Genomic DNA, 27035 nt, shown 5'->3' with positions numbered 1-27035 from the left:
CTAAGAGTCCCTCTGTGTATTCATAATGCTGACAAATTTGTTTCTTGTTTCCACCCAATTTTTCAATAGACCACAAAGGCAAGTTTGACAAACTTAGATTTTGAAAAATGGCAAAAAAAATCACTTCTATTAGTTGTTGTAGATTTTCAGGGCTGCATGGCTGTGGTCTTCGCATTGTGACAAGCACACTCATTGTTAAGATCACAGTCCAGTGGGAATTTCTCTTGCACCAGCCTTGTTGAAATGAAGAATGACTACAAAAGTGTAGGATGGTGCTCTTTACATTAATGGCTCTTGTGCAGGAGAACTTGTTTCCAAGCTACAGATTTATCTAAAAGAACAGGAGTTTCCCACTGGTGCATATTAATGCATTTAATCATCACAAAGCATTGACTGCATTCACTCAATGTAAGGTGTTGCGTGGAACTACCAGAGGTTCAAGCTGGGTTTCGGAGACGTAGAGGAACTAGAGATCAAATTGTCAACGTTTGCTGGATTATGGAGAAAGCACGGGAGTATCAGAAAAATGTCTATTTCTGCTTCATTGACTATGCTAAAACCCTTGATTGTGTGGATCACAACAAACTGTAGCAAGTCCTTAAAGAGAGTACCAAGCCACCTCACATGTCTCCTGAGAAACCTGTATAAGGGTCAAGAAGCAACGGTCAGAATGGGATAATGAACAACTGATTGGTTTAGAATAGGAAAAGGAGTTCGACAAGGATGTATATTGTCACCCTGCTTATTTAATTTATATGCAGAGTACATCATGCGGAATGCTGGCCTGGATGAAGCACAAACCGGAATTAAGATTGCCAGGAAAAACATCAACAATCTCAGATATGCAGATGACACTACTCTAATGGCAGAAAGTGAGGAGGACCTAAAGAACCTCTTGTTGAGGGTGAAAGAGGAGAGTACAAAAATAGGCTTGAAACTCAACATCAAAAAAACTAAGATCATGGTATCCAGCCCCATCGCACCTTGGCAAATAGAAGGAGAAGACATGGAAGTCATGACAGCCTTCACATTTCTGGGATCCAAGATCACTGCAGATGGTGACTGTAGCTATGAAATTAAAAGACGTTTGCCCCTTGGGAGGACAGCTATGGCGAACCTAGGCAGCATAATAAAAGGTAGAGACATCACCCTGCCAACAAAAGTCTGTATAGTCCAAGTGATGGTATTCCCAGTAATAATGTCTGGCTGTGAGAGCTGGACCATAAGGAAGGCTGAGCGCAGAAGAATAGATGCTTTTGAGCTGTGGTGCTGGAGAAGAATCTTGAGAGTCCCTTGGACTGCAAGAAGATCCAATCAATCAGTCCTAAGGGAAATCAACTCAGACTGTTCCCTGGAAAGTCAGATGCTGAAGCTGAAGCTCAAATACTTTGGCCACCAAATGAGAAAGGAGCACTCACTGGAGAAGATCCTGATGCTGGGAAAGACAAAAGGCAAAAGAAGAAGGGGACAGCAAGAGATGAGATGCCTGGACAGCGTTACTGATGTAACTAACATGAATTTGAGCAGACTTCGGAGAATGGTGGAAGACAGGAGGGACTTGGGTGACTTTGTCCACGGGGTCGCAAAGAGTCAGACTTGACTGTGTGACTGAACAACAACATGGTGCAATAGAGGAGGAATATCCTCTCCCGTGCCATTTCCCCAGTCAAAATTGTACCACATCCCTGACATTTGCCCCAGAAGAAAACCAAGGGCTGATTTACTTTTTAGATGGAAAGTCACTATAAGGTTACTCTTCCTTCCAAGTATTCAGTTACAAGACCATCAAATCCAATAAGAATCTCTTGAGAATATCTTAACTTCAGACATAAATGTGTGAATCAGCTGAAACAGATCCTTTAAATCATGGGCACGTGAAGTTTATTGTCAAACCTACATATATCACTATTTTTTCCTAGCATTTATCACATCATTGAGCCCAGCTATCTGTACTAAAAATATTCGTTTGAGGAAACAAATCCCCAATGTTGATCTCATCCCTGTATTGTTACAGAATGCCAACCCCATGTCATCAAAGGAAGGATTAGCTTCCTTAAGTCTATTGAAGAGATTGTTGCTTGCAACCGTTGAAACGTTTATGGTATTAGTTGAAACACTAGGGCTGAACTCAAAACAACAAATACAGTTTGATGCCAAGGTAACCTAAATTCTATAATTAATAAAGTGTCACTTCTACAGACATATACAGAGAAGTAAGACCCATTGAATAGTTGGGCTTTCACCTAGGCAAACATACATAGGATTGGGCTGTAAATTATGCTTTCAGTAACTGTATCTGGCATATTTAATACTGCTTCTATTGACTGTAGGAAGGAACAGTGAAGAGCAAGGACCCATCTGCTGACCTTTGGAATATCTGCTGAGTTTTCATCTGTTAGTAACACTTCGCCAGGCATTGTTTTGTGAGTTAGAGTTAATTATAGGAACAAAGGCAGGGGGAGGGACTCAGGGGAAAAAGTCTAGGTCCTCTGGTCACTTGTCCCCCGGAAGCTGGTTAAGTAATCTGATTTTTAGCAGGATATTTGACATGTGTTTCAGTAGCATGAGGGGGCCCTGGAGTGAATCTGTGATTGGGGGCCCTTGATGGTACTTGGTGGCTCTGTAAATAGATTAATCAAATAAGGTTGCTTTATGTCTGCTTCATCATGCATTTGCTTTCAGGTTCAATTTAATATGTTGTCTTTAATTTTAAAATACCCTTTCAGCCTGGGGCTCAACTATTTGAAGGACTGTGGACTGGATCCTAGCGTTTTGCTCCATTGGCACCTATCCAGATGCATCCATGGAAGGTACTTTGGTCCACCAATGCCTACAATGTAGGCATCGGTGGACAAAAACATTAAGATCCAGCCCACTCTTTCTCCATATATGGCCACTCTCCACTTTAGGCTGGAAGAGCAGAGCTCATTGGGGGTCCCATCAACCCCTAGAATGAGAACAATGGGGGCTAATATATTCTCTGGCAGTTCTGATTCATGGCCATGTGTGTGGTTGAGCAGCTGCAGTCTGTGGTACAAAACTCTTTACTGGAAGTCCAAGAAAACATGTTAATGTCTTATTCCCTTTACAGGAGAAATTTTTTTAATGTGCAAAACCATTGCTCAAATATTCAATGCTTTTTGCATTAGTAAGGTGTGAAAATTTCACTGTTTTTACATAGTTGGAAAGCAATAAATATACAGTATACTATACACCAGTTAAACCACAGACAAATAAGGAAAGAGGATTTCCAGTGGAAAACAGCAGGCATAGACAAGAGAGGGAGGCAGTTTCAGAGTAACATGTTATACAGCAGTTAAATGTGCATATTCTATTTGTCTGTTGGTCCACACTGTTCCAGGGGGAAATTCTGCTTTGGTGAGTGAATCCAGCAAGAAACCATGAAATAAGAATTCTTCACACCTGAAATGCACCAAGGTTGACAGTTATTTTTCTTCATAGGATCATTCTGACTCAACTATATGAAGGTTACCTAAGTTGATTTTAGGCTGGCAAAATAAAAAGTGCCTCATTATCGAGCAGCAGGAATAATCAGGAGGGCTTGTAAGTGGCAAATTCTGCTTCAAAATCTCCTCATCCTTTCTTAGGTTCAACTGAAATATCATGCTGTAAGCAAAAGACCAAGGCTGCTCTATCACATTCATTATCATTGCATTTGTATTTGACCCTTTCTCTAAGGAGCTTAGAGAAACACACATAGTTTACCTCCATCTTCCTGTCACAACACCACACTGGAATGTAGGTTAGGCTGACAGAGTGTGACTGAAACTGACATCATCTTGTGAATTTTGTGGCACAGTGGAAGTCTGAACCTGTGTCTCCCAGACCTAGAATATCCATTTTACTACATGAGTACCTTCCGGCCATCCCAGTGTGCCTTCTAACTCTGGGGTACAGAATAGCGCTGAATTACAGAATACATAGGTCCAGGGCCCCGTCCCTGTCTTCTGCTGTAACAGTCACATATGACTTTTGGGTTTCCTCTGTTCTTGTGGACATTGTGCCTGATTTGGATTGGGGCTCTGATAGCCATAGAGAAGAGGCTTCAGTCTTCCCTCACCCAACCTGCAATTGTATCCAGGATGTGCTGTTGTACCACTGGGGAAACACACATGTACACTCATTGCATCTCCCCAGGATCATTTCAGAACATTGGAGTCAACAGCAGTTCACTGGCCTTGGTACACCATCATGAGGGTAAAGGATTGACAACTGCTGCTTACTCAACATCATGTCTGTAATCAAATTAGTACTGTAGTGGACAGAGTGGTCCAAAGGGTGCCTTCTTGGGAATAGGGACTGCATTGCCTTGAACCTCTGTAATCCCACATTCAGCACTGCACATACTATGCCTGCCTGGGCAGTTTGTTGTGTATACTGTCATTTAATTTTTGTCTAGTCCTACTGCACTGTCATTGTCAGTCAATTTTGTATTCTTAACTGTGCTACTATGTTCCACCAGATGTCCTACACAGTATAATTACTTCTTTACTCTAGCTGTACTCTGTAATCCACCTTGAGTCTCAGTGAGAAAGGCGAGCTATAAATAAGCTAAATAAAGAAATAAGTTAACTACCCAGCCAGGAGATAAGAACAGGAATGAAACTAACCACCATTTAGTTCTATACAAGTAAGTCATTTTGAGAGGCAAGTGGATAGAAATGTACAGCTCTGTTATGGATGCTGGTTGAGTGGCAGCAACAAAAACTACTGAATGACAATACAGGTAAGAGAGAAATTAGCGGTGCAATCCTAAATCAAGTCATGCCCTTCTAGGTCCACTGATGTTAATGGACTTGAAAAGATATAACTGCTTAGGAGGGGACTGTAATCCAGCTTTCAATAAACTGAAGGAAAACACTGAACTCACACATTTGTTGTCCAAATATGAAGAGGATTCATCATGCTGCCGAGTTTTATTCTTCCCCTGAGAAGAGTGTTCTCCTATGAAAAGGAAGATATGAGTAAATTAATCTCACCTGGAAACATAATAAAACCAATGTTTACTGTAGCAGCCATTGGCCATTGCATTGGGATGACAGCTACAATATAAATATACATCCGGACACATGTATCCCAAAGATGATGGGCATGGCACACAGCCACAAAATAAAATCAAGTACAATACTTAAAAAACAACAACAACCCAGCCCCCACAAACAAAAACAAAACAAAACTCCTTCCCCAGGAATGCTCCACATTTTCTACATAACAGTATATTGGGAAATTGCAACATTTTTTCCTATTGGATTCTAACTTTGTACTAGTTTGCATGTTTAACCACTGCCCACCAGCTATATGTAGCACTGCTCATTGTAACCCATTTCATCATCTGATGAAGTGTGCTTTTAGCACATGAAAGCTTACATTCTGAATCTTAAAAGATACTACTGGTCTTAAAGATACTACTGGACTACATCTTTTTTCTCCTGGAAGAAACTTACAGTGCAATCCCAAACAGAGTACAGTTTTCTAAGTCTATGAAGGTCAACAACATTAGAAAAGTGGACCTCTATTTAAATAAGCAGGGTGACAATATACATCCTTGTCAAACTCCTTTTCCTATTCTAAACCAATCAGTTGTTCCATATCCCATTCTGACAGCTGCTTGTTGATCCTTATACAGGTTTTTTAGGAGACATGTGAAGTGGTCTGGTACTCTCTTTAAGGACTTGCCACAGTTTGTTGTGATCCACACAATCAAAGACTTTAGCATAGTCAATGAAGCAGAAATAGATGTTTTTCTGATACTCCTGTGCTTTCTCCATAATCCATCGAATGTTGGGCAATTTGATCTCTAGTTCCTCTACCTCTCCAAAACCCAGCTTGAACTTCTGATAGTTCCCAGTCTACATACTGCTGAAGCCTAGAATCTTTAACATGACCTTAACGCTTGTAGGATCTTTAACGTGACCTTGCTGGCGTGTGAAATGAGTGCAATGGTGCAATAGTTTGAACATTCCTTGGTATTACCCTTCTTTGGGATTGGAATATAAACTGATCTTTTCCAATCCTGTGGCCACTGTTGTGTTTTCCAAATTTGTTGACATAATGTGTGCATCACTTTAACAGCATCATCTTTTAGGACTCTGAATAGCTCAATTGGGATACCAACATCTCTACTTGCTTTGTTGTTAGTAATGCTTTCTAAAGCCCATTTGACTTCACACTCCAGGATGTCTGGCTCAAGGTCAGCGATTTCACTGTCATGGTTGTCCAGGACATTGAGATCCTTCTTGTATAATTCTTCTGTGTATTCTTGCCACCTCTTCCTGATCTCTTCTGCTTCTGTTAGGTCCCTTTATCATGGCCATCTTTGCATGAAACGTTCCCTTGATTTCTCCAGTTTTCTTGAATAGATCTCTTGTCTTTCCCATTCTATTATTTTCCTCTATTGCTTTGCATTGTTCCTTCAGGAAGGCCTCCTAATCTCTCCTTGCTGTTCTCTGGAAATCTGCATTCAGTTGGGTGAATCTTTCCTTTTCACCTTTGCCTTTCACTTTCCTTCTTTCCTCAGCTATTTGTAAAGCCTCATCAGACAGCCACTTTGCGTTCTTGCATTTCTTTTTTGGGGGGGATGGTGCTGATTGCTGCCTTCTGTACAATGTCACGACCTCCGTCCATAGATCTTCAGGCACTTCGTGGCGGCTTTAAAGTGCAGGTTGTTGGAAGAGGGTGTTCGCTATGACCAGCTTGTTCTCTTGACAAAACTCTATTAGCCTATTAGCCTTTGCCCGGCTTCATTTTGTTCTCCAAGGCCAAACTTGTCAGTTGTTCCTGTCACCTTTTGACTTCCTACTTCGGCATTCCAGTCCCCTATGATGAAGAGGACATCTTTTTTTGGTGTTAATTCTAGAAGGTATTGTAGATCTTCATAGAACTGGTCCAATTCAGCCTCTTCTGCATCAGTGGTTGGGGCATAGACTTGGATTACTGTGAATGGTTCGCCTTTGATACGGACTGAGATCATTCTGTCATTTTTGAGATTGTATCCCATTACTGCCTTCCTCACTCTCTTGTTAACTATAAAGGCCACACCATTTCTTCTACGTGACTCAGACACAATAATAGATGTAGTGATCCTCTGAGTTAAATTCACCCATTCCCGTCCATTTTAGTTCACTGATTCCCAAGATGTCGATGTTCAGTCTTGCCATCTCTTGTTTGACCACATCTAGCTTACCTTGATTCATAGATCTTACATTCCAAGTTCTGATGCAGTATTATTCTTTGGAGCAACAGACTATTCTTTCACCATCAGACACATCCACAGCTGAGCGTAGCTGAGGTAGGGTTTAATTATGTCTCCCATCCAAATACTATCAATGGCCAATCTTGCTCAGGCTTCTAAATTATGACAAGCTCAGGCTAGTGTCAGCTATCCATACTGGGCCATGGAACTGCTGCAATATACTTGGTTGTTCTCCACATTTTAATGCATTCTTCCCTTCAGTTGGATTCACTTGTCTTGTTTTCTGTCCACACCCCACCCCATACCTTGATAAGCTAGCCTCATTTCTTTCAGAATGTGACTAATTGTATGAAAAAGAAATATCCTGGCAAAAATTGGCAGTAGAAAAACCCTGGACTTTGGGGCTTTTCCAGTGAAAAATGGAATATTTTACAAAACTTGAAAGGTAAAAGTGGATTTTATACTTATGGAAATGTGTGCTAGCTGAAAATGTATTAAACTTTGGAATTCCACCACAAAACTGTATTAAATATGAATCGAATTAACTGGAGTGTGAGAGGGAAGAGAAAAATAATGTTCCTCAAGTGGTTATGACTCAGACAGCTTCCAAATATAGTACACGTACAACATTGTTCAGTAAAGAGATTATCAAGCATTTGCTTGGCAAAAAGAGGGCTTATAGCCAGGGCTGGAGATTTAGAAGCACCCAGAGGCAATGCTTTCTCCATTTTCTTAAAAAAAACCCAAAACAAAACAGAGAATGTGATCGTCCTATTGCTGCAAGTTAGAAATCACTGCTGGCTAACAGGCACATTTTAATAACCCTACCTCAGTGGCTTCCAAACTGTGTTCCATCAAACCTTGTGGTCTAGGGAACACTTAGCAAGAGTCTTCAACAAGAAAATCAGTAATGGAAAACAAGTTGCCCTAAAGGGCAGCTTGATTAGTTTAATTATGTATTTAATTGTGTACATTTATATTTTGTCAGTCATCTTGGGCATTGTGGGAAGTTAGGATATAAATACATTAAAATACATGAATAAATAAATTATCACATAGGAAAGGTGACCATTTCACCAATCTGTTTGCAGTCTGGCAGGTGGAATTCCCTGCATGAAGGGCACAGTACCTGAACATATCATCCCAAGTGGGCAGAAAACAACAACAACACAGTTACAACCAAAAATGCGATTTTCTACTGAAACCAACAGAAAGGAATACTAGAATCTTTTCATTTCATTTTATTCGATTTATATCCCGCCCTCCCCACCGAGGCGGTTCAGAATAAAGAAAAGGAATATGGGTAACAACAAGAATTAAGAAAATTTGTAAAATGTTCTTGGGACAAAATGAAATGGAAACAACAAATAAAAAGCTGTGCCAGTCCTATCTCCCACCCAACATGGACACACATGGCTGTGAAGGGAGCTTCTTGCCCTTAACCCATTCTTCTTCACTGCCATCAGGAACCCAGCCTTGTGGAGTGCTGCAGTTCAGTGGGATCCTAAGCGGAGCCACACCCTTCTAAGCAAGCACATTGACTTCCAGTGGAAAAAGAGGAATATACTTCTGGTTGAATAGCCCAGACTAGTTTAAGCTTCTCAGATCTTGGAAGCTAAGCAGGGTTGACCTTGGTTAGCATTTGGATGAGAGAAGAAGATATTGGATTTATATCCCACCCTTCACTCTGAATCTCAGAGCAGCTCACAATCTCCTTTATCTTCCTCCCCAACAACAAGCACTCTTTGAGGTAGGTGGGGCTGAGAGAGCTCTTACAGAAGCTGCCCTTTCAAGGACAGCTCCTACGAGAGCTATGGATGACCCAAGGCTATTCCAGCAGCTGCAAGGGAAGGAGTGAGGAATCAAACCTGGTTCTCCCAGATAAGAGTCCATGTACTTAACCACTACACCAAACTGGCCACCAAGAAATTCCAGGGTTGCTTGCTACACAGAGGCAGGCAATGGCAAACCAACTCTGCTTATCTCTTACCTTAAAAACCCCATGTCGGGTGGTCATGAGTGGGTTGCAACTCAGCAGCATTTAGGTAATTATTATTATTAATAATTCTTCTTAAAGCATATTTATTAAGCCTATCTGTATCAGTCCCATGGGATTTTTTTTAGAACTGTGCATAATACTTTGAGCAGACTTCGGAGGATGGTGGAAGACAGGAGGGCCTGGCGTGACTTTGTTCATGGGGTCGCAAAGATTCAGACTCGATTGTGCGACTGAACAACAACAACATAATACTTGTTTATTATGACAGCTTTAACCTCTTCTGACACATGGATTTTTTTACATCCCTGCTTTCCTTAAAGGCTAAAGGCACAATTCAGTACATTCGAGTCCCACTACTTTGAGTGGGAAAGCCCTGATCCAGCGCAGGCAAGCGTGATCTTGGAAACTAAGCAGGGTTGACTGCAGTTAGTACCTGGATGGGAGACTGTCCTTGAAATACCAAGTCAGGAGGCAGGGCAGGCTTATTCAGCCGCCTCCCTGAATATCCTCCAGGTTCCCAATAGGTTGACATGACTTCCAGTTGTGTGCGCACACACACATATACACAGAGGGGGAAAAAATACAAAAATACCCACCCCCCAAATTTGAGTGGAAAGATTTTACCAAGGGCTTGCTTCTCCCACTGAAATCAAATAAGCACTTAACTTGGGACCAGTTTTTGTATTTCTAGTGACATCACTTCTTAATATCTAGAGATCTGTTGCTCTGACTTGTACAGCCCAGGCTAGCCCAACCTTGTCAGATCTTGGAAGCTAAGCAGGATCAGGCCTGGCAAGCATTTGGATAGGAGACCACCAAGGAAGCCCAGGGTTGTGTTACAGAGGTAGACAATAGCAAAACCACCTCTGAAGTCACTTGCCTTGAAAACCCCAAGGGGCCACTATACGTCAGCTGTGACGTTCCACCACCACACCACAGCCAATCTATCGGTGTTGATTTCACACAGGCCAGACCTGACATTTAATTTCTAATTAAAACTCTGTTTTAAAAAGCATTCTCTTCATTGCTTTCCAGGTCCCAACTTAATCAGTGATGATCAAGCATAAAGGAAACCAACTTACCAGACTCTGGAGAAGTTGTCTTAACAGAAATTAATTTCACATTCTCTTTATCTAATGAAGTGCTGTTGGGAAACATTTAAGTAGGCAATTAGCATTGCAAGGAAAAAAGTAGTATATTTCTGAAACTGGATTCAGTGTGATTGGTTGTCACCATGAATCAATGAATATTTACTTATTATTTATCTATTCAGCAAAACCTGTGCCTCTCCAGAGACTTCCCCAAGGCAGCTCACAAGCCAAAACAATGATAAAATTATAAAAACAAAATAAATTATCAATATTAAAAACAAGCCAGGGGCATAAAACAACTTTGAGCAGTTTAAAATGATATCCTTAAAACAGACCTTGGGCTAGAATTGGATAACAAAACCAGCTAAAAACATAGAAACCTCAGTTAAAAGTCTGGGTAAAAAAAATGTTCTGACTCGGTGCCTAAAAAATACTGAGGTAAATTCCAGGCAAGCCTCAAGGGAGATGGCATTCCAAAGGCAAGAGGTTACTACTGAAAAGCCACTTTTTAGTCCCCAGTGACCTCACTTCCACAGGCAGGAGCACAGAGAACAGGGCTTGGGAAGATGATCTTAAATGGCAAATTGGACAACTAAATCCCACTCAGAAGTATGTTCCACCAGCAGAGGCACTTTCTCAGGACATTCTTCCAAACATCTTGCATCACGGGAAAGTTCCTTCCATTGGAGGGAGGTGTTTCTACTACCAAAGCAAATTTGTAGGATCCAGCCTATAGAGTCCAATGGGGTTTATTATAGTCCTAGATAAGACTGCAGCCTGTGGTGTTTTGTATGTTGTCTGCCTGCAGAGAGTAGGGGCAGTAAGCGTCAAAAACAGATTTTTTTGGAAAATCCACAACTGCATAGCCTGATTTTTAAAAAACTCAAAACTACAGCAGTGGATTATGATTTTAGGAGTATAGCACAACATGGACACTTTCATGCTTAACTTTAAATTTTTTAGTAACCACCGAAACTACCAACAAGATCCAGAGAAAACTTTCAAATCTGGGAAGAAGATAATGTCTGGGTTGATTCGGGGCCAAAGAGGATTTAATAAACCAGGTGAAACTGAAAGCACTCTATCTCTGATGAATTGTGGTCTTGCAAATGGCTATAAAGTTACCATAAGACAACTACTTAAATTCAGTAAATAATAGCAATGAAGTGTGTGCCAGCAGCAGGGTGGAGCCATAGCCATGTTTTGCATGCAGAAGGTCCAAGTGGTTCAGTCTCCAGCATCTCCAGTTGAAAGTGCTGGGCAATATGTTATGGGAAAGACCGCTACCTGAGGCCCTGGAGAGCCGTTGGCAGTTAGAATAGACAATGGACCTTGAAAGATCAGTCGTCTGAATCAGAATAAGACAGCTTCATATGTTCATGAAGAAATTATGTCTAGTCCTTCCTTTGCTCTGTGTTTACTCTGTCCCCTCATAGCCTCTTGAACACACACATGAAGCTGCCTTATACTGAATCAGACCCTTGGTTTATCAAGGTCAGTACTGCCTACTCAGACTGACAGCAGCTATCCAAGGTCTCAGGCAGAAGTCTTTCATATCACCTACTGCCAGATCCCTTTACATGGAGATTATGGGAATTGAACCTGGAACCTTCTGCATGCAAAGCAGAAGCTCTTCCACTGGGGTACAGCCCCTCCCTCACTGGTATTATCTAGGCAATGGAAACCAAACCATACCAATATAGCATAAGGTCTGAGCCCCACAATAATGGTGGTTGGATTAGATAAGAGAATGGGAAAGAGTTTTAATTCCCACTTCCTCAAAAATATTGTCAAAAGCTGATCATAGCAATTGTGAAGACTCCCCTCCCAACAGAACTCCTCTACTTTCTCAGATCATAATCACCTCTTGTCCTTGCAACTGCTTGACAAAATATTCCGAGGGGATCCAGTCTCCTAAACTGCAACTATTTGAGCATGTCAATGTATTTTTAGGGCTCAAATCTGTGTATTTTCCAGGTGGATATTGTAATGTTACCTTGCCAACAGCAGGAGGCATTGTGTACAGAAGTAGGCAACCAGCTATGCAAGTGCTGTTACGATAGTGCTTATTTTAGTCTGATCATAAAATGGAAGCCTTGAGAGTTCCTCCAAACACTTAATGTTGGGATATTCCTCCAAACAGCCTCCAAACACTTAACCCTGGGATATTCTACAAAACAATAAAAGATTCCAAGCCGGACATACTCATATGGGGGAGGACACTGTTTCCAAATGGGTGCTCCTTGCAGACACAAAGATGGTTCCTCTTGGGATGTCCATCTCCTACTCTACTGAAGTAGAAGAAATCATAGAATGGTTCTTTGATTTGGAGAAGAAGCAAGTGAGCAACAGGAAACACACTGTGAGATACAATGGCACCCATGGGCATCGTGGTGGGCATTGCTGCTCTGTCTTGATCATGCCAACAATAAAACTGTTACTTGGCATTAATTGTGGACTGGTCTATTTCTTGAGAAATACACAAAACACGTAACTGATGAGGCAATGTAGGATCGGGCAGCTGAAGCAGCACTGAACCAGAAATGCAGACGATTTTGCTATTAGCAGAGTCCCTCTGTTTGATCTAATACCATTGTTCTTTTCAGCAAAGAATACCATTGTTCTTTTCAGCAACTGAGCACTTAGAGAGTTCACTGTTATAACATTATAACACATTTGCCTTAGCATGATGGAACAAGAAAGGTAGAAAAACAACTTACTGTTCAGTTTCATTCTCTTGTCTCTCTGGAAGGAGAAGGAAATTCACATTATCTCAAGATCCCTTCTCTGGATGGCTAATAATTCAGGGCAAAAGGGTTCTAACCAAGACTCCCTGACTTGCTAGACTTTTACTTGAAAGACAAAGGGTTTTAGTTTACATAAAGCAGTCGTGATGTGAACATTCTCCAGTTTCCGGCATAGGTACTGAAGTGCTTGTCTGTGTTCATAGAGAAGAACCATCCAGAGCAAAAAGAACTAGAGTCAAATACTGCTTTTCTCCTAAAGACCTAGAATTGCTTCAGGTAATTTAGCTGATGGCTGAAGAACCTGACTGCCTAAGTAATCTTCTCATGTGAGTAAGGATGCAGACATCTGTGGTAAAGCTACAGAAAAGACTTTCATGACTATCCCTATATCTACTGAGCAATGGCTAGTTCCCATGTAGATAAGCAAGTTCACACTCCCCGGTGATTTAGGGTTCTGCAAACCCCATGTTGAAAGAAAAATAATTTAAAATAGTTCATTTATTTATTCAGGATATTTCTATGCAGTAGTGTCACTAGGTGACTTTGGTGGGATTTCTGGGGGTGGGTGGGGACATTGCATGATGTCCCAGTGTGATGACATCACCCAGAAGTGACATCATACTGCCAGGGACTTTGTGCTAGGGACACTCTGGTGTTTGGGCAATCAATATGGCCTCAAAACCACAGAGTATACCCAAATACCAGAGTGTCCCTCTGTGTGATGTTCCCAACATGCTGATGTCACTTCTGGGTGATGTCATCATGATGGTGATATTTGTGGCATCCCTGTTTGGGGGTGGGACTTCCTCTGCTGGTTAACTGGCTGGCAGCAGGCTGAAGCCCCCAAAACTGGGGATTTCCCCTGTGCCACTGGGGGAATAGCAACCCTATGCAGTCTCTTCAGAGACTTGCTTTAATTAAAGTTTTTTTAAAAAAAAAATATGGGTATAAACTTCTTTAAAATTAATCACAACCACAAAATTAATCACATGCACAGAGGTTGTAGTTCTCCTGGAATCTGGGTGGCATTTTAGATTGCTGTAGTGCACTGGTCCAAAATGTTAGTTTGTGGTGGCCATAAATGGGAGGAGAAAATGAAAAGGAGATGTGAACTGGAGCCAGAGGAATGGGGGAGGGGGAGCCGAGTACTGGGCAGAGACAAGCCAGAGGGGGAGGCAAGCCAGAGCCAAGGGTCCCATGGGTCCCTTCTTGTCCTAATGGGTTCTTTTTTGTTTCTCTATCTAATAGTAAGCTGGCTTGCCCCATGCAAATAACAAAAGCAGCAATAATGGGGGCTAACCAAAGATAAACTAGAAGTTTCTACATAAAATTGAAAATTGAAATAGTCAGAGAACATTCCAGAAATGCAAAAGATACTTGATTTAACCCCCCCCCCCCACTGAGTACTGAATACAGACCTGGAGTTGTCTTCCAGCAGATTCTGTACAAAGCCACCAGAGTGCCTACTGAGATGGTTATTACTAGCAAAGCAATGATGACAGGCAAAACAATACCTGCAACATGCAACAGAAAAAATTGCTTTTTAATCAATGTTGGTCCCCAACCACATTTTTTTTTTTAAACGATAAGCTATACAAAATAGTTCATTGTTCATGGCTTTGAGGAGGGGCCAGGCCTTGGAGGTAAAGCAAATGCTTTGATCACTGATCAAAACTCTGGCACCTCCAATGAAAAGGTAGCTGGCGCCTCCCTCCTCAGGACTCTGGAGAGTTCATGCACAGCAGAGTGCTTGGTAGCCAGATGCACCAATGATCTCATCTGGTATAAGGCAGTTTCCTTCCTTTGGCTTTTCTCTAACTTGCTAGGTTTTTCTAAGCCCATACATATCCCCTAGGTGGCAGGCTTACAGCCTTTATGACAGAAGATAACTGGTCTTTCTCCTCATCTATACCTTGCAGCTCATGCAGTAAATATCTTTGTGCAAAGCCTGCATCTGTACTCACACCATCAGGCCTTAAGGTTTACTAATACCTTTTCCACAAGGATTCAGAACAGCAAAATTATAAGAAACGCCATTATCACAGAGTCCTGTGTATAAAAAGTGTGTATAAACATTCTGTCCTGTTATGCTATTTTGCTTGCTCTGCTAGAACTGCTGCTTTCTGAATGAAACCTCATTTCCTCTAGCCCTGTTCACCATTGCACACATGCACATCTTGCAGGTAAATCTAAGAAAAAGACAACACATATTCACTTTACAAATGAAAATATCTACTATTTACATATTTATAACCCTGCCTTTCCTTGTGGTTCTCAAGGTGGCTTGAACTAGTGACCAGTAGGTGGATATATATGGGGTTTAACATATATGATGAGCTATACATGTGTTCAACATGACACCCAATGCATGTGTAAGTCTACATATGCATAAAGGAAATTCAGTTGCACACAGATTATACGTGTGTCCATAGTGATTTGTGACAAGAAAGTAAAAGGACCACACCAGTCACAGGAGATAAAAAATAAAGCCAAGGCTGATGGTGCAAAATCAGGTAACATTATATTGTATTAGTTAAAATTCCCAGAAATTCTCTATGCCAGGGGTGGCCAACGGTAGCTCTCCAGATGATTTTTGCCTACAACTCCCATCAGCCCCAGCCATGGGCCATGCTGGCTGGGGCAGATGGGAGTTGTAGGCAAAAACATCTGGAGAGTTACTGTTGGCCACCCCTGCAGCCTATGCATTTTGCCAACAGACTTTGTCAAGGGGATCTGTTTGTCTTGCAGCAGTGCTTCAAAAAGTGCAAACAGTAAAATATAATTTTACCCGATTTTTCACCATCGGCCTTATTTTTCTCCTCCATGATTTAAGGACAGGATTTGTGTGCTGTCTGAAAATACCTTGATATTTCTAAAAATCAGAAGTTGCAGGAGGTTTACCAAGTATCAACTTTATAGCTTGGGCAGAAATACTTGGATTAGTTTGTGTGCCTCTGCTAAGTGATAACACTTTGTATGCCTCTGCTAAGGTTACCAAGAAACCAACAGGAGACCAGGCAGATGAGAACAGTCAGGGCTGCCATCAACAATGGTGTGACATCACTTCTGGGGAAAACCTGAAAGTGATGTCATGCCTGCCTGGAAATCACCAGAAACTCTTTGCTAAAATCATATGTATGTACTTTTTCACATACATAATTTATTTCCCTTTTGAAATAAATTCACTACAAAAAACACCTCTCCCTACAATGTAGACACACTGTGTTTTGTTACTGTGCACTACACTGAGCAGGCAGCACCTACATACTAGCAGTTAAGGGTACCATTCTCAACACAAGGCCTAGAGTCCTCCCAGAAACACAACCAATCCCCAGGCTATCAAGATCAGTTCCCCTTTAGGAGACAGCTGCATCACATTCTTGCTGAGCTTCCTCTGCCCTCCTCAGGTACTGTCTCCAAATCCCCAGGAATTTCCTCACCCAGTTGGCAACCATAGTTACAACAGTTTGTAGCTAACACCAGTAGGCTATACATCCCAAAAATGTTGCCTTGAATGCTTTTTTTATTTGTAAAAGGAGGACTGAAGAAGGTGAGTTTTTGGGGGGCTGGTACTGTTTTCTCCACCTTTTGTAAGGGTGTTGTGGTCCAGGCTTCTAACACTTATATTGGATTGGTCCAAGTGGGCAGCTGTGTTGGTCTGAAGCAGTAGAACAAAGCTTTCTATATTGCATTGACCTTCTTGCTCATGAACAAATGTGAAGTTCAAAGGTGAAAGCACTGCAGGGGGGGTGTTTCAGGGTTGATTGTCTCCTCTCCTTCTTTCAGCTCAGACAAGACAGGAGGATTGTTTTTGGTTCCTGGCTCGCCAAGGATGGAGATAAGGCTGACAGTTCCAGTTAGTCACCTCCCTTAAAGCTGAACTGTTTCTTCCCACAAAAGGGACTAAGGGGGAATTGGGTAGGAGGAGGAACCAAGTTTACTCACTGGTGTAAGAGGGAGTATCCAGCACATGATCTTTGTTTCCAGAGACACTTCCTAGGAAAGAAAATTACCATTCAAATTAAGTATCTGCAGGTCATTAGCAAGGTGCTTTGCTCTTTAAAAAGAAAAGATAACAAGTCCTCAAGCACAACCTCAGCCAGCTTTTTCCTCTACTGTTGCTTGTGATCTAAAGAGGAATAATAATATAGATCAGATGAGATGAGTTCTTTGGAGTCTATGTATATAATAAAATCCCTTACTCAGAAAGGTTATGCTCGTGCCCCTTAGGGGAGGTTGAGTCTGCAGAGCATATGTTTTTTAGCTTTCCTTTCTATAGGGAGGTTTGTCCTAGAATTATTTCCTTTACTTGAGATGATCCCTGGTCACATAAACACAAACAAAGCAAGGCTTCAGAGGTTTTTAGCCGATAAAAATTCTAAGATCACATGTCAAGTTGCTAAATTCTGTGCATTTTCTTAAATTATGGAAATTGCACTTTAAAAGTTCTTAAATTTGAATTTCTATTGCTGTATTTTATGTGTGATTAAATTGTATGCTGGTCTTAAGACTGGAATGAATGAACAAACGAATGAATGAAGAGTCTATGTAAATTTCACATGGGCAGTGAATAGACCAGGAGTAGACCCAATTGGCAAAAAAAAAAAAAAAATACAAATGAAAAATTGCAACGTCTGATCATGAAGATGCCAGTGTGCCACCAAACTCATGGAGGGTTGTATTTGGCCAGACATACTTGGACTGTACTAGTAACTGTGCAAGTCCAGGAGGCAATGAAAACCCTACTCAGGTCACCATAAATCAATTGTAATTAGTCTGCACTTTACACACTCACAGTCAATGATTAACTGCATTGCAAGACTTTTATCAGTCCAGAAAACCACAGGAATAGACTATGATTACTTATTGTTATTGTTTTCTGGCTCTTCCTAATCATTATCCTTTGAAGACTATGGGTCGTTTTCGCACTTAGCGTTTGCTCCCCTTATTCCACGGCGCAATTATGTCCGGCTCATTTTCCTCGTTTTCGCACATGGACTCATTTGTGGAGTCGCTTTCCATGAAGCCCCGGCTCAAATCGTTTTCCCACTGGCATCGACTTGAGTTTGATGCCCTGTCAATCATTTTTTTTTAAGCGCAAGTCTGGTTGCGTAAGGACGTAATAACGTAACATTGAGCAGTCACAGCTGTTCCTTCCCCTTCTTTTCGTGGACAAACCGCATCACGTGTGCTGCTTCTGCTTATGGATTGGCTGCAGCTGTAGTATCCTCCACAGCCCTTTATGTATTAACAGAAGCATTCACAGTGGAGAATCCTAGCACTAGATTCCCCCCCCAAATTCTGAAGTTGCGAAATATCGCAATAACGAAGAGAGAGAAATCGAGGGGTTTGTGTGTGTGTGTGTGTGTGTGTGTGGCAGCTTCTTCCTTTCCCAGCCTCGCTCCCTCCCGGGTGGCGAAGCTGGGATTTCCTCCACGCTCTTCCCCCTCCCTGGCTGGCGCTTGCAACGGGGACCTGACTGATTCCTGCCGCCAGAGCTCCCCCCCCCGCCCATTCTCTCCTTCCCCTTCTGTGGCGTGTGTGAAGAGCGAGCTCGCGTCTATTTTCTAACCGAGCGGAATGTAGCCAGGGAGAAGAATGCAGGACTCCAACTTCCCATTTTATACATGGCGATTTTGTGCAGGTCCAGAAATCCTGGTGGCACAGCTGAGGGAGGCATTGCCTTTTTAAAACACACACACATGAACGCTTTGGCCCGCGCCAGCACTAGATTTCCCCCCCCCCAACAATGTATAATGTAGTTGCGAGATAACGCAACAGCGAAATAACGCAACTAAAGTCAATAATAATAATAAAAAATTCTAACGAAACCAATTGAAGTGGCAATTGAGGCTATTCCAGGAGGGTTTTTTTTTTCTATTTGTTAATTTCGAAACATCGCTATTACGCAAGAAATATGAAGTTTAAAAAAAAATGGCCGTGTGGGCACTTTTGGGAAGCGCCGTGAACGGCTGATGATTGGCCAAGGGGGTGGATGGGGTGGGAGGACGGAAAGGGAGAGGGTGACGCCCACAAAGCAGTCGATCCGGCGTGGATGGATTTCCCACAGCAAACTCCGAGGAGTGGATCCGGTGTGGATCCGGAGGTTTTCAAAAACTCCGGAAGCATGTTGAAAAACATACTCCGGCGTGAAACCCCTGAAGCGCTGGAGCAAACCGCAGCGCCGGACCAACAGGTGCGAAAACCAGGAAAAGATCCGGAGGTAAATGGGGTGCTACGCCAGAGTAAACGCTAGTGCGAAAACGCTCTATGAGTTTGTGGAGCAACAGGCCTGTTAAGAACAATCTCTAGTATGTATGGCACAGAGTCCCATAAGGGTCAGGCCCCTCCCCCGAATATCTACAGGAAATCTGTCGTGAGAGATCATTTCAGAGACTGGAAACAGGTGTTGCCAACATGAAGGTGACATGAAGTTCTATTTCCCCCAAGTCAAGTCGGACTTTGGAGACTGTGAACAAAGTAAAGGGATGGAGGAAGGTCAATAAACTGAAGCTCAGTTCAGGGAATAAGGAGCCACATTGTTCTGGAGGGGGCTGTTAAAGAGATGAAACAACAACAGCAGCAGCAGCATTTGCACAGCTATTCAAATGTAATTTCGCATCCTGCCTTCTGGCACTCTGAGCCTGTAATCAGTGAGGCAGTCAAGAACAAACAAGCATGAGCCCAATTCCTCTCAAACCATGGCTACTATTTGGCTAGAAGACAAGGATCTCTGCCTTCACTCACCTGTACTGTCAGGCTCAGTCTGTGATGTATTTTTAGGTGTGTTTTCTGGGCGTGTTTGATGCCCTGTTACATTGCCAGTTACGGTAGTGTTTGGATCTGCAAAGAAATAAAAACTCTCATTTGAATGCATATGAAACATGAATACCAGACCAAGCACCCCCCCCCCCAAAAAAAACTCCTAGCAAAACCTTTCCAAAACCAACAAATATGCTTCCATATTCCCATAAGTCACTTCCATATGGTCATTCTCAACACCCAACTCCATGGAGTCTACTTTTGTCACATAGATCCTCCAGACCATGCGCCATATCCACACCAACAACAGATACCTCCAGGAACATCTGCCACTGCCACGGAAACATCCCATGTGTTCTGGAATATCCCTGATGTTAAATTGCATCAGGATTTATTGCAGGGTTCAGTGAGTCAACGCAGAAATAACTCCCAATGGGAGTAAGATAACGTCAGTCTTAACTGTACTGTTACACTTCTTCCTTCTAGAGTTTGTCACACAGATTTTTAGGATGCAAAAAGCCATTGGTGAAACTTTTTCTGGTAGAGGAGAGTCTCTAGAACTATTCTTTTTGGGTTTTGCCACGAACCACACCTCTAATATGAACAGTCATCTGTTCAGTAAGACCTTCTGTTGGAGGTGCTAAGGCATTTCCCACACCAGCTGAAATGCCTTGTGTGGTCACACAAGATACAACTTTCTTGGTAACCTCACTAAAAGTATGGAGGTTTGCTTTCTCTCTTCTTTCCTGGCCTTTAGATGCCAAGCGAGGCAGTGTTGCATCATTTGCTGTGTGATCTGCACTCTGGAAACAAGTCTTTGTTGCTAATTTGATGCATTTGGGTTTTGTTGTTTGCCATTATTCGTTTATCATGCAATTATTATTTGCTGTTATTTATTTGCTGTGCTCGAGTGTGTTTTGTTATTGTATGCTCCTTTTAATTCTCCTACTATGATGTTTGTGTAAGGCAAATTAGGCAAACTGCAGGGGGAGTATTTAAACAGTAAATCCTGCAACATGAATCTGAAGTGGCACAGCCCTGCAAGACCTATGCCATGCAATTCTGCCAGTCATGGGTGTAAACCACAGAAGAGAACAAATATGTTGGCCTTGTCTACATTAAGAATGCCTCTGTTTTGTTTTGCATAGAAGAAAACACAGAGAGAGACAAATTTATTCAGGTACTCAGGCAGCATCACAAATGAATACCTGGGAGGATCTTTGATCAGTTTGAATTCCTAGAGCAGAAATGCAGGCAGATTATTTTGAAGCTACCCTTTTCTTCTTTAAATGCCCCGGGGCAAAAATAGTGTATTCTAAATAGTAACCCGAGGCCATTTTGCAGCTTCAAGAGAGCAAGCAAACAGAAAAGATCTCCTGAAATAAAAGTGTTTAGGGAAGGGGAAAAAAAAGAACAGCAGAAACCGTATGGCCCAGTCACTGATCCATGATTACAAAAGCATTAAAAAGTTACATCAGTATAAGCTAACTGCTGCAGGAAACACAGCTTTCAAGAAAACTTGAATGGACCTAGACCTTAAACCAGCAACGGCATGATTAATATTAAACAGGGTTTGCACCCTTCCCCCTGCTAAACCATAGCCCTTCATCAGTTCTAGAAGATTTTAAAACAAACATACAAAAAATAATTCAGAGGTCTTCGACATCCATTTTAATTAGTGGACATAGGGATGGAGATGGCATATTATTTTTAAAAAATTCAGAAGGCCTCCTGGGTAAACATAAACATTCTCTGTGCACTTAGTGGGATTTTCCTGGATTGTAGCATCCCCTGGTATATTACCATGCACCAGTTACTTTCCCCAGACAGCCTTAAGAAGAGCCTTATTGGACCAGACCAGTGGTCTATCTAGTCCAGCATCCTGGCTCACACAGAGACCAACCAGTTCTTCTGGAGAGTCAACAACAGGGCATAAAATAGGTTGCTAGCCTCTAGGTGGGACCTGGAGATCTCCTGCTTTTACAACTGATCTCCAGCTGACAGAGATCAGCTCCTCAGGAGAAAATGGCTGCTTTGAAGGGTGGACTCCCCTCCCCAAACCCTGCCCTCTCCCAGAACCACCCCCATAGTCTCCAGGTATTTTCCAACCCAGACCTGGCAACCCAGGGGCTGAGGCCTTCCCCTGATGTTGCCTCCTGGATCTGGGGTTCAGAGGTTTAGTGCCTCTGAATATGGAGGTCTCCCTCAATCACCACGACTAGTAGCCACTGATAGGCCTATCCTCCATGAATCTATCTAATCCCCCTTTCAAAGCTATTTATTCCTGTGGCCATCACTACATCCTCATTCTGTTTTCTGACAGTATCCTTGCCTACACAGGCTTTATTCATAGTAGGTCCATTTCTTCAGAAACGCCTATCAGCATAAGCATGGGGGTACCTTCACTTGCTGTATTAAGGAAAGCAAGTAAGAATACTTTATTCTATGGAGTGTTTGGTGGAGAGTAAACTGAGTAAACTGTTAACTAGCTGCTGGACTCTTATGTTTTTATGTCCTTACAGCTTTTGCTGCAAAAACCAAATCACTAATATTAAATAGCTTAATATTATGTCTAAGATCTGAGTCACAGCAGAAGGAAATTAAAAAAGCAAAAATGCACTGCTGTGCATTTAAGCTTCTGACACAAGGGGCTGCTCAGGTGTCGAGTCCGGTCAGTGCAATGACGCATATGGTGCCTCCTCTCACTACCAGAGGTGCATCAGGTATCACATACCAGCAAAAAGTTGAAGCAGAAAATACTGCCCCATTGGAGGGCCAGCATTCTACAGTGGAACCCTTTGCATGCTCTCCTAGAGCATGCTGGGATATGCCTCCATTGACATCTCCCTGCAGCCTTTCATCAGGTCTATTATTCAGCCAGATGCAGCAAAAGAGACCTCTGCCCAAGTCAGCAGCAGGGGACCTGAGGCTGCCACAAAGCATCGCGGCATGCCGTCCTTGTTTAATGGGCCAGTCGTCAACCCCTGATTATGAATTAGAGCATCAAGACGATGTCTTACCGATGGTTGTTGGAGTCAGCTTGGATGCTGCCATCTCAGGATGCAGTGGAAGTGAATGGGTAGCCCCTGCTGATATTTTGACAAGATAAATGACAGCCTGTTAACTGCTGTGCTCAAAACATATTTTGTCAAAGGAATAATCAGTAGGCAAGCAGGAGGGAGCCAGAGTCATTCACCAGAGCTGCTGTCTGAACATCCTCTGGTCCCAGCCATTTTTTTTGAAAGGGGGGGGAGATGAACTCATTTTGCTGCAAGCACACTGTAAAATTAAGCACCTTCACTGAATATCTGAATACAGAAGCAAGGCAAGAACGTCTTTCCCCGAAGCATTAGAGAGACCGCAAAAGAGCCCATTGTTGAAGAATGCATGGAACGAGAAGTAGCACAGTAGTGATTTGAAATTCAGATGATCAGAGATTTTTTTGAATACCTGTTATCACACATCTGCTGCAGCCAAATTTGAAAATCTGTCTTCCAGTGACTGGCTCAGATGCATCTTTGGGGAATTCATGAGAAAAGTCATGCTCATTTCCTTTCTTCCAATACATGTGGAAGCCAGGAAAGTAATGGGCTGTAGCTTAGAGGAAGAGACTGCTCTGCATGCAGAAAGTCCCTGGTTCAATTCACAGCATCTCCAGTTAAAAGGACCAGGTAAGGTGATGTGAAAGACCTCAGCATTAACTCTGAAGAGCCCCTTCTAGTCTAGTAGACAACACTGACCTTGAGGGGCCAAGGGACTGATTCAGTATAAAGTACATGTAGTTTCAAGTGTGTGTGAAGTAGTAGTGGCTGAGGAAGGAAGTGTGTCACCTGCCCGACATGTTGCAGTCATTACTGAAGTGATCAGGCACAAAAAGCAGCCATGCTGCAGCTGTTCGCAGGAAACAGAGTTTAGGATGAAGTTGGACACATACTTCCTTAAGAGTTAGCCCCACCACATTCATGGGACTTGTCCCTAAGTCAACAGGTAAAGAATCTTGGGATTTGTCCCTAAGTTAACAGGCCAAAGATCACAGCCCTTTTTCTAGTTTTTTTCCTAAAACTGAAACTTGTCTATGGGTGCAGACAGTTTTTAAAAATATCTTCATAGCTCTGGAAATTAACAAACTCAGGGCTTTTTTTGGGCAGGAACGCACAGGGACGCAGCTCTGGCTGGCTTGGTGCCAGGAGGTGTGGCCTAATATGTAAATGAGTTCCTGCTGGGCTTTCCCTACAAAAAATCCTATGTAAAATAATAGTGATATCAAGGGGCATGGCCTAATATGCAAATGAGTTCCTGCTGGGCTTTTTCTAAAAAAAAAAAAGCCCTGAACAAACTGTTCCTAGGATGAGTGCTGGAAAAATGTTCTGCAGGGATTTAGTGCAGTACAGCTTGAATGGGGAAGATCCTAGCTCTGGGGATAGCTATTGGCTAGTGCCTGTAAGCATGAGCCCCTCCTTCCCTTGGGGTGGTGTTCTGAGACCAACTGGGCTCCCCTATATTCTTAAATTCATTTCCTCAAAGTTGCTGTGTGCCACAGCTGCATGGCTGCTGGGAAGGAAAATCAGGTCTGAGGATTGAGAACCTGAATCCAACTCTTTTTTAAAACCATGTTTAATTTGCCTCTTAGTCTGGCACTCCAACCAATGCACAATTTACATTCCCCCTGAACATACATACCTGGCCCTTGAGTGGCTCGCCTGTCCTCTACCAAGACAAGGGCCTTCTCTGTGGTGGCCCGTTCTGATAGAATGCTCTGTCAGAAAACACGTGCTCTGCAGTACCTTGTTAGCTTCCATAGGGCTTGGAAGACAGAGTTCTTCCAACAGGCTTTTAATTAGTCATTGTATATATATTTTGCAATTCTTGTATTGTTTCCACCAGATTTTATTACTATTGGATGCAGCCATGTTCAACAGGAGATTTAGACACTTAGTTTTAAATTGTGTTACATATTTACTATTATTTTGCAACTTTACTGAACTGTATTTTACTTTTATGTAAGCCACCTCAACCCTTGCTTGTCATGGGAGTGGTAGGGTATACATTTGATAGAAAAATAAAGTTATATGTAAGTGTCATGACTTAGATGCACAAGTTCATTCAGATAATCAAAGACTGACTTAAGGGAAAGGCACAGAGCTGTCCCTTATATTGAGCAGAATTTTTTTTAAGATAGCTGCCCTTTTGATTGGCTGAGAGATTCAGTGGAGGAGGGGGAAATGTTCTGTGTTGTTTAAAGAGGACACTGTGCGTGCACAGCTTTGTAAGGGCTTTTTCCGTATGTATAACAAGAGGTGACAGCAGCCACTGAAATAGGACCAGGGAAGGGAAAAGCTGTCAAATCTCAGTTCTGGGGATGGGTTCATTTTCTGAAATGTTTATCACAGGTTCTTATTTGGAGGGGTGTTTGAGAAGTTTGAGGTTAGCATTTGAGGAGTCTGAAATCCCCTGCTGGGAAGCATCTGGAAGAAAGCCTTCACAAAGAGATAAAAACTGGAAACTATGCACTCCATCACTGAGTCTTGGCTTCTCTCTACTTTAAATTAATCCATTTCTTTCAATGGTGCATGCAGGCTAGCCCTATCCAGATGTATGCAGAACTAAGTCCCATCTAACTTTGCATTCAGTTGCACCTCAGCCATGACTGAGTTTCATGGGATTATGTCCATTTTTTAAAAAGAGTAACAAGAATACTCAAGATAAGTCACAAATATTGGATTTTGCGAACTATGTCACAAAAAGTCTGCTTCACCATAAACAAAATTTATGCAACTTAAATACATGATTAACTACAAGGAAGATCACTAAAAAGAAAGGAGTAACTGTGCGTGTGGTGGGGCATGTGTGCCTGTTCATCAGGATCTGTTTTAAATGCAGGTTGGAAAGCCAGTGTACTGTAGTGGTCGAAGTGTTCACTAGGATCTGGGAAACTCAGGTTCAAATCCCCACCCTTCCATGGAAGTTTGCTGGGTGACCTTGGGTCAGTCACATATTCTCAGCCTAACCTACCTCACAGGGTTGCTGTGAAGAAAAAAACAGAATAGAATACAATGATATAAGCTGTTTTGGTTTCCCATAAAGTAAATAAATCAACAAGAGCCTACAGGATCATTCTGTAGCATCAGTAAAGCTGTGTGAAATGTTTTTCTTTCTTTCTTTCTTTCTTTCTTTCTTTCTTTCTTTCTTTCTTTCTTTCTTTCTTTCTTTCTTTCTTTCTTTCTTTCTTTCTTTCTTTCTTTCTTTCTTTCTTTCTTTCTTTCTTTCTTTCTTTCTTTCTTTCTTTCTTTCTCTCTCTTCTTTGCAAAAAAGAAAAGATCACCTTTCAATAATGTACTTGAGATAGCTACATTTGCAATTCTTCTGTGTGCTGTCAGTTCTATTTCTTTTCTCTTTTTTTTAAAAAAAAGTCTGCAGAATTCAGTAGCAATGGCCTCATGTGCTGTAGTGGCATTCGAGATCCATTAAAGAAAAAATCTACACTTATCCAGCAGGTTGACAGAAGCCACATTTTGAGTCTTTGAGACTGAAATAGAAATAGCCCTTTGTAGATGGCTGAAATTTTCTATGCCTTGATCTGGGTGGCCCAGGCTAATGTGAAGTCCAGGAGGCAGGTAATAGCAAACCACTTTTGTTCATCTCTTGACTTGAAAGCCCTGTGCTGCTGACATAAGTTGGCTGCAATTTGACTGCACTGTCCATCACTGACGTCTTATATTCTCTTTGACTACAGAATTTTATATAGAATGAGAGGTAGATCCTAAGCTATTGAACAGGATCCAGGTGGTGTTATTCTGTTTAAGTGGGAATGCTGTATTTTAATCACAAGACTGGTATATATGCAAGGCATCAGCAAGTGCCAACTCTTTCACAGTGAGAGCCATTTGGATTGCCGTTATGATAGTACTAGGTAATGGACTTCAGAGTTAACATGCCTGACTGACAAGCAGGGCTGCCTCTGCCTCTAGGCAAATTAGGTAATTGCCTAGGGCGCTGGCATTCTGGGGCACGAATTGGGCTTTTCATTTTCCCCACAATTCATTTGTTTTTGAAAATTGGTTATCACTCCAGAGGCGGGGGGGTGGTATCAGAAGTTAGCCTTCCTAGGGTACCAGACAGTCTAGGGCTGGCCCTGCTGACAAGCATATCTTGATTAAATGCATCCCCTTGATGACATGCAAGGAGAGCTCATGAATGGATCACCATGGATCACCTTTTGAAAG

The 27035-nt window shown here is 42.1% G+C and overlaps 1 protein-coding gene across 2 annotated transcripts in view; it reads right to left on the bottom strand.

The window, feature by feature from the left end:
• Nucleotides 1–3066: 3066 nt before the first annotated feature.
• The window catches only part of EMCN (endomucin), a 66545-nt gene continuing 42576 nt past the window's right edge, over nt 3067–27035 (bottom strand). The window contains exons 5-12 of one of the 2 annotated variants that reach the window (XM_060247341.1): nt 22833–22901; nt 19798–19893; nt 16996–17046; nt 14469–14564; nt 13024–13048; nt 10295–10356; nt 4892–4965; nt 3067–3423 (exon numbers count right to left, since the gene is read on the bottom strand). In XM_060247341.1, coding sequence (XP_060103324.1) covers nt 3418–3423; nt 4892–4965; nt 10295–10356; nt 13024–13048; nt 14469–14564; nt 16996–17046; nt 19798–19893; nt 22833–22901 — 479 coding nt within the window. In that variant the 3' untranslated portion in view covers nt 3067–3417. The remainder of the gene's footprint in view (nt 3424–4891; nt 4966–10294; nt 10357–13023; nt 13049–14468; nt 14565–16995; nt 17047–19797; nt 19894–22832; nt 22902–27035) is intronic. The other variant, XM_060247342.1, reaches the window with a different exon arrangement.

The sequence above is a fragment of the Heteronotia binoei genome, chromosome 9 (assembly GCF_032191835.1).
Source record: "Heteronotia binoei isolate CCM8104 ecotype False Entrance Well chromosome 9, APGP_CSIRO_Hbin_v1, whole genome shotgun sequence".
NCBI classification, from domain to species: Eukaryota; Metazoa; Chordata; class Lepidosauria; order Squamata; family Gekkonidae; genus Heteronotia; species Heteronotia binoei.
The sequence above is the reverse complement of the archived record's forward strand: the minus strand, read 5'-3'. Positions and strand labels throughout refer to the sequence as shown.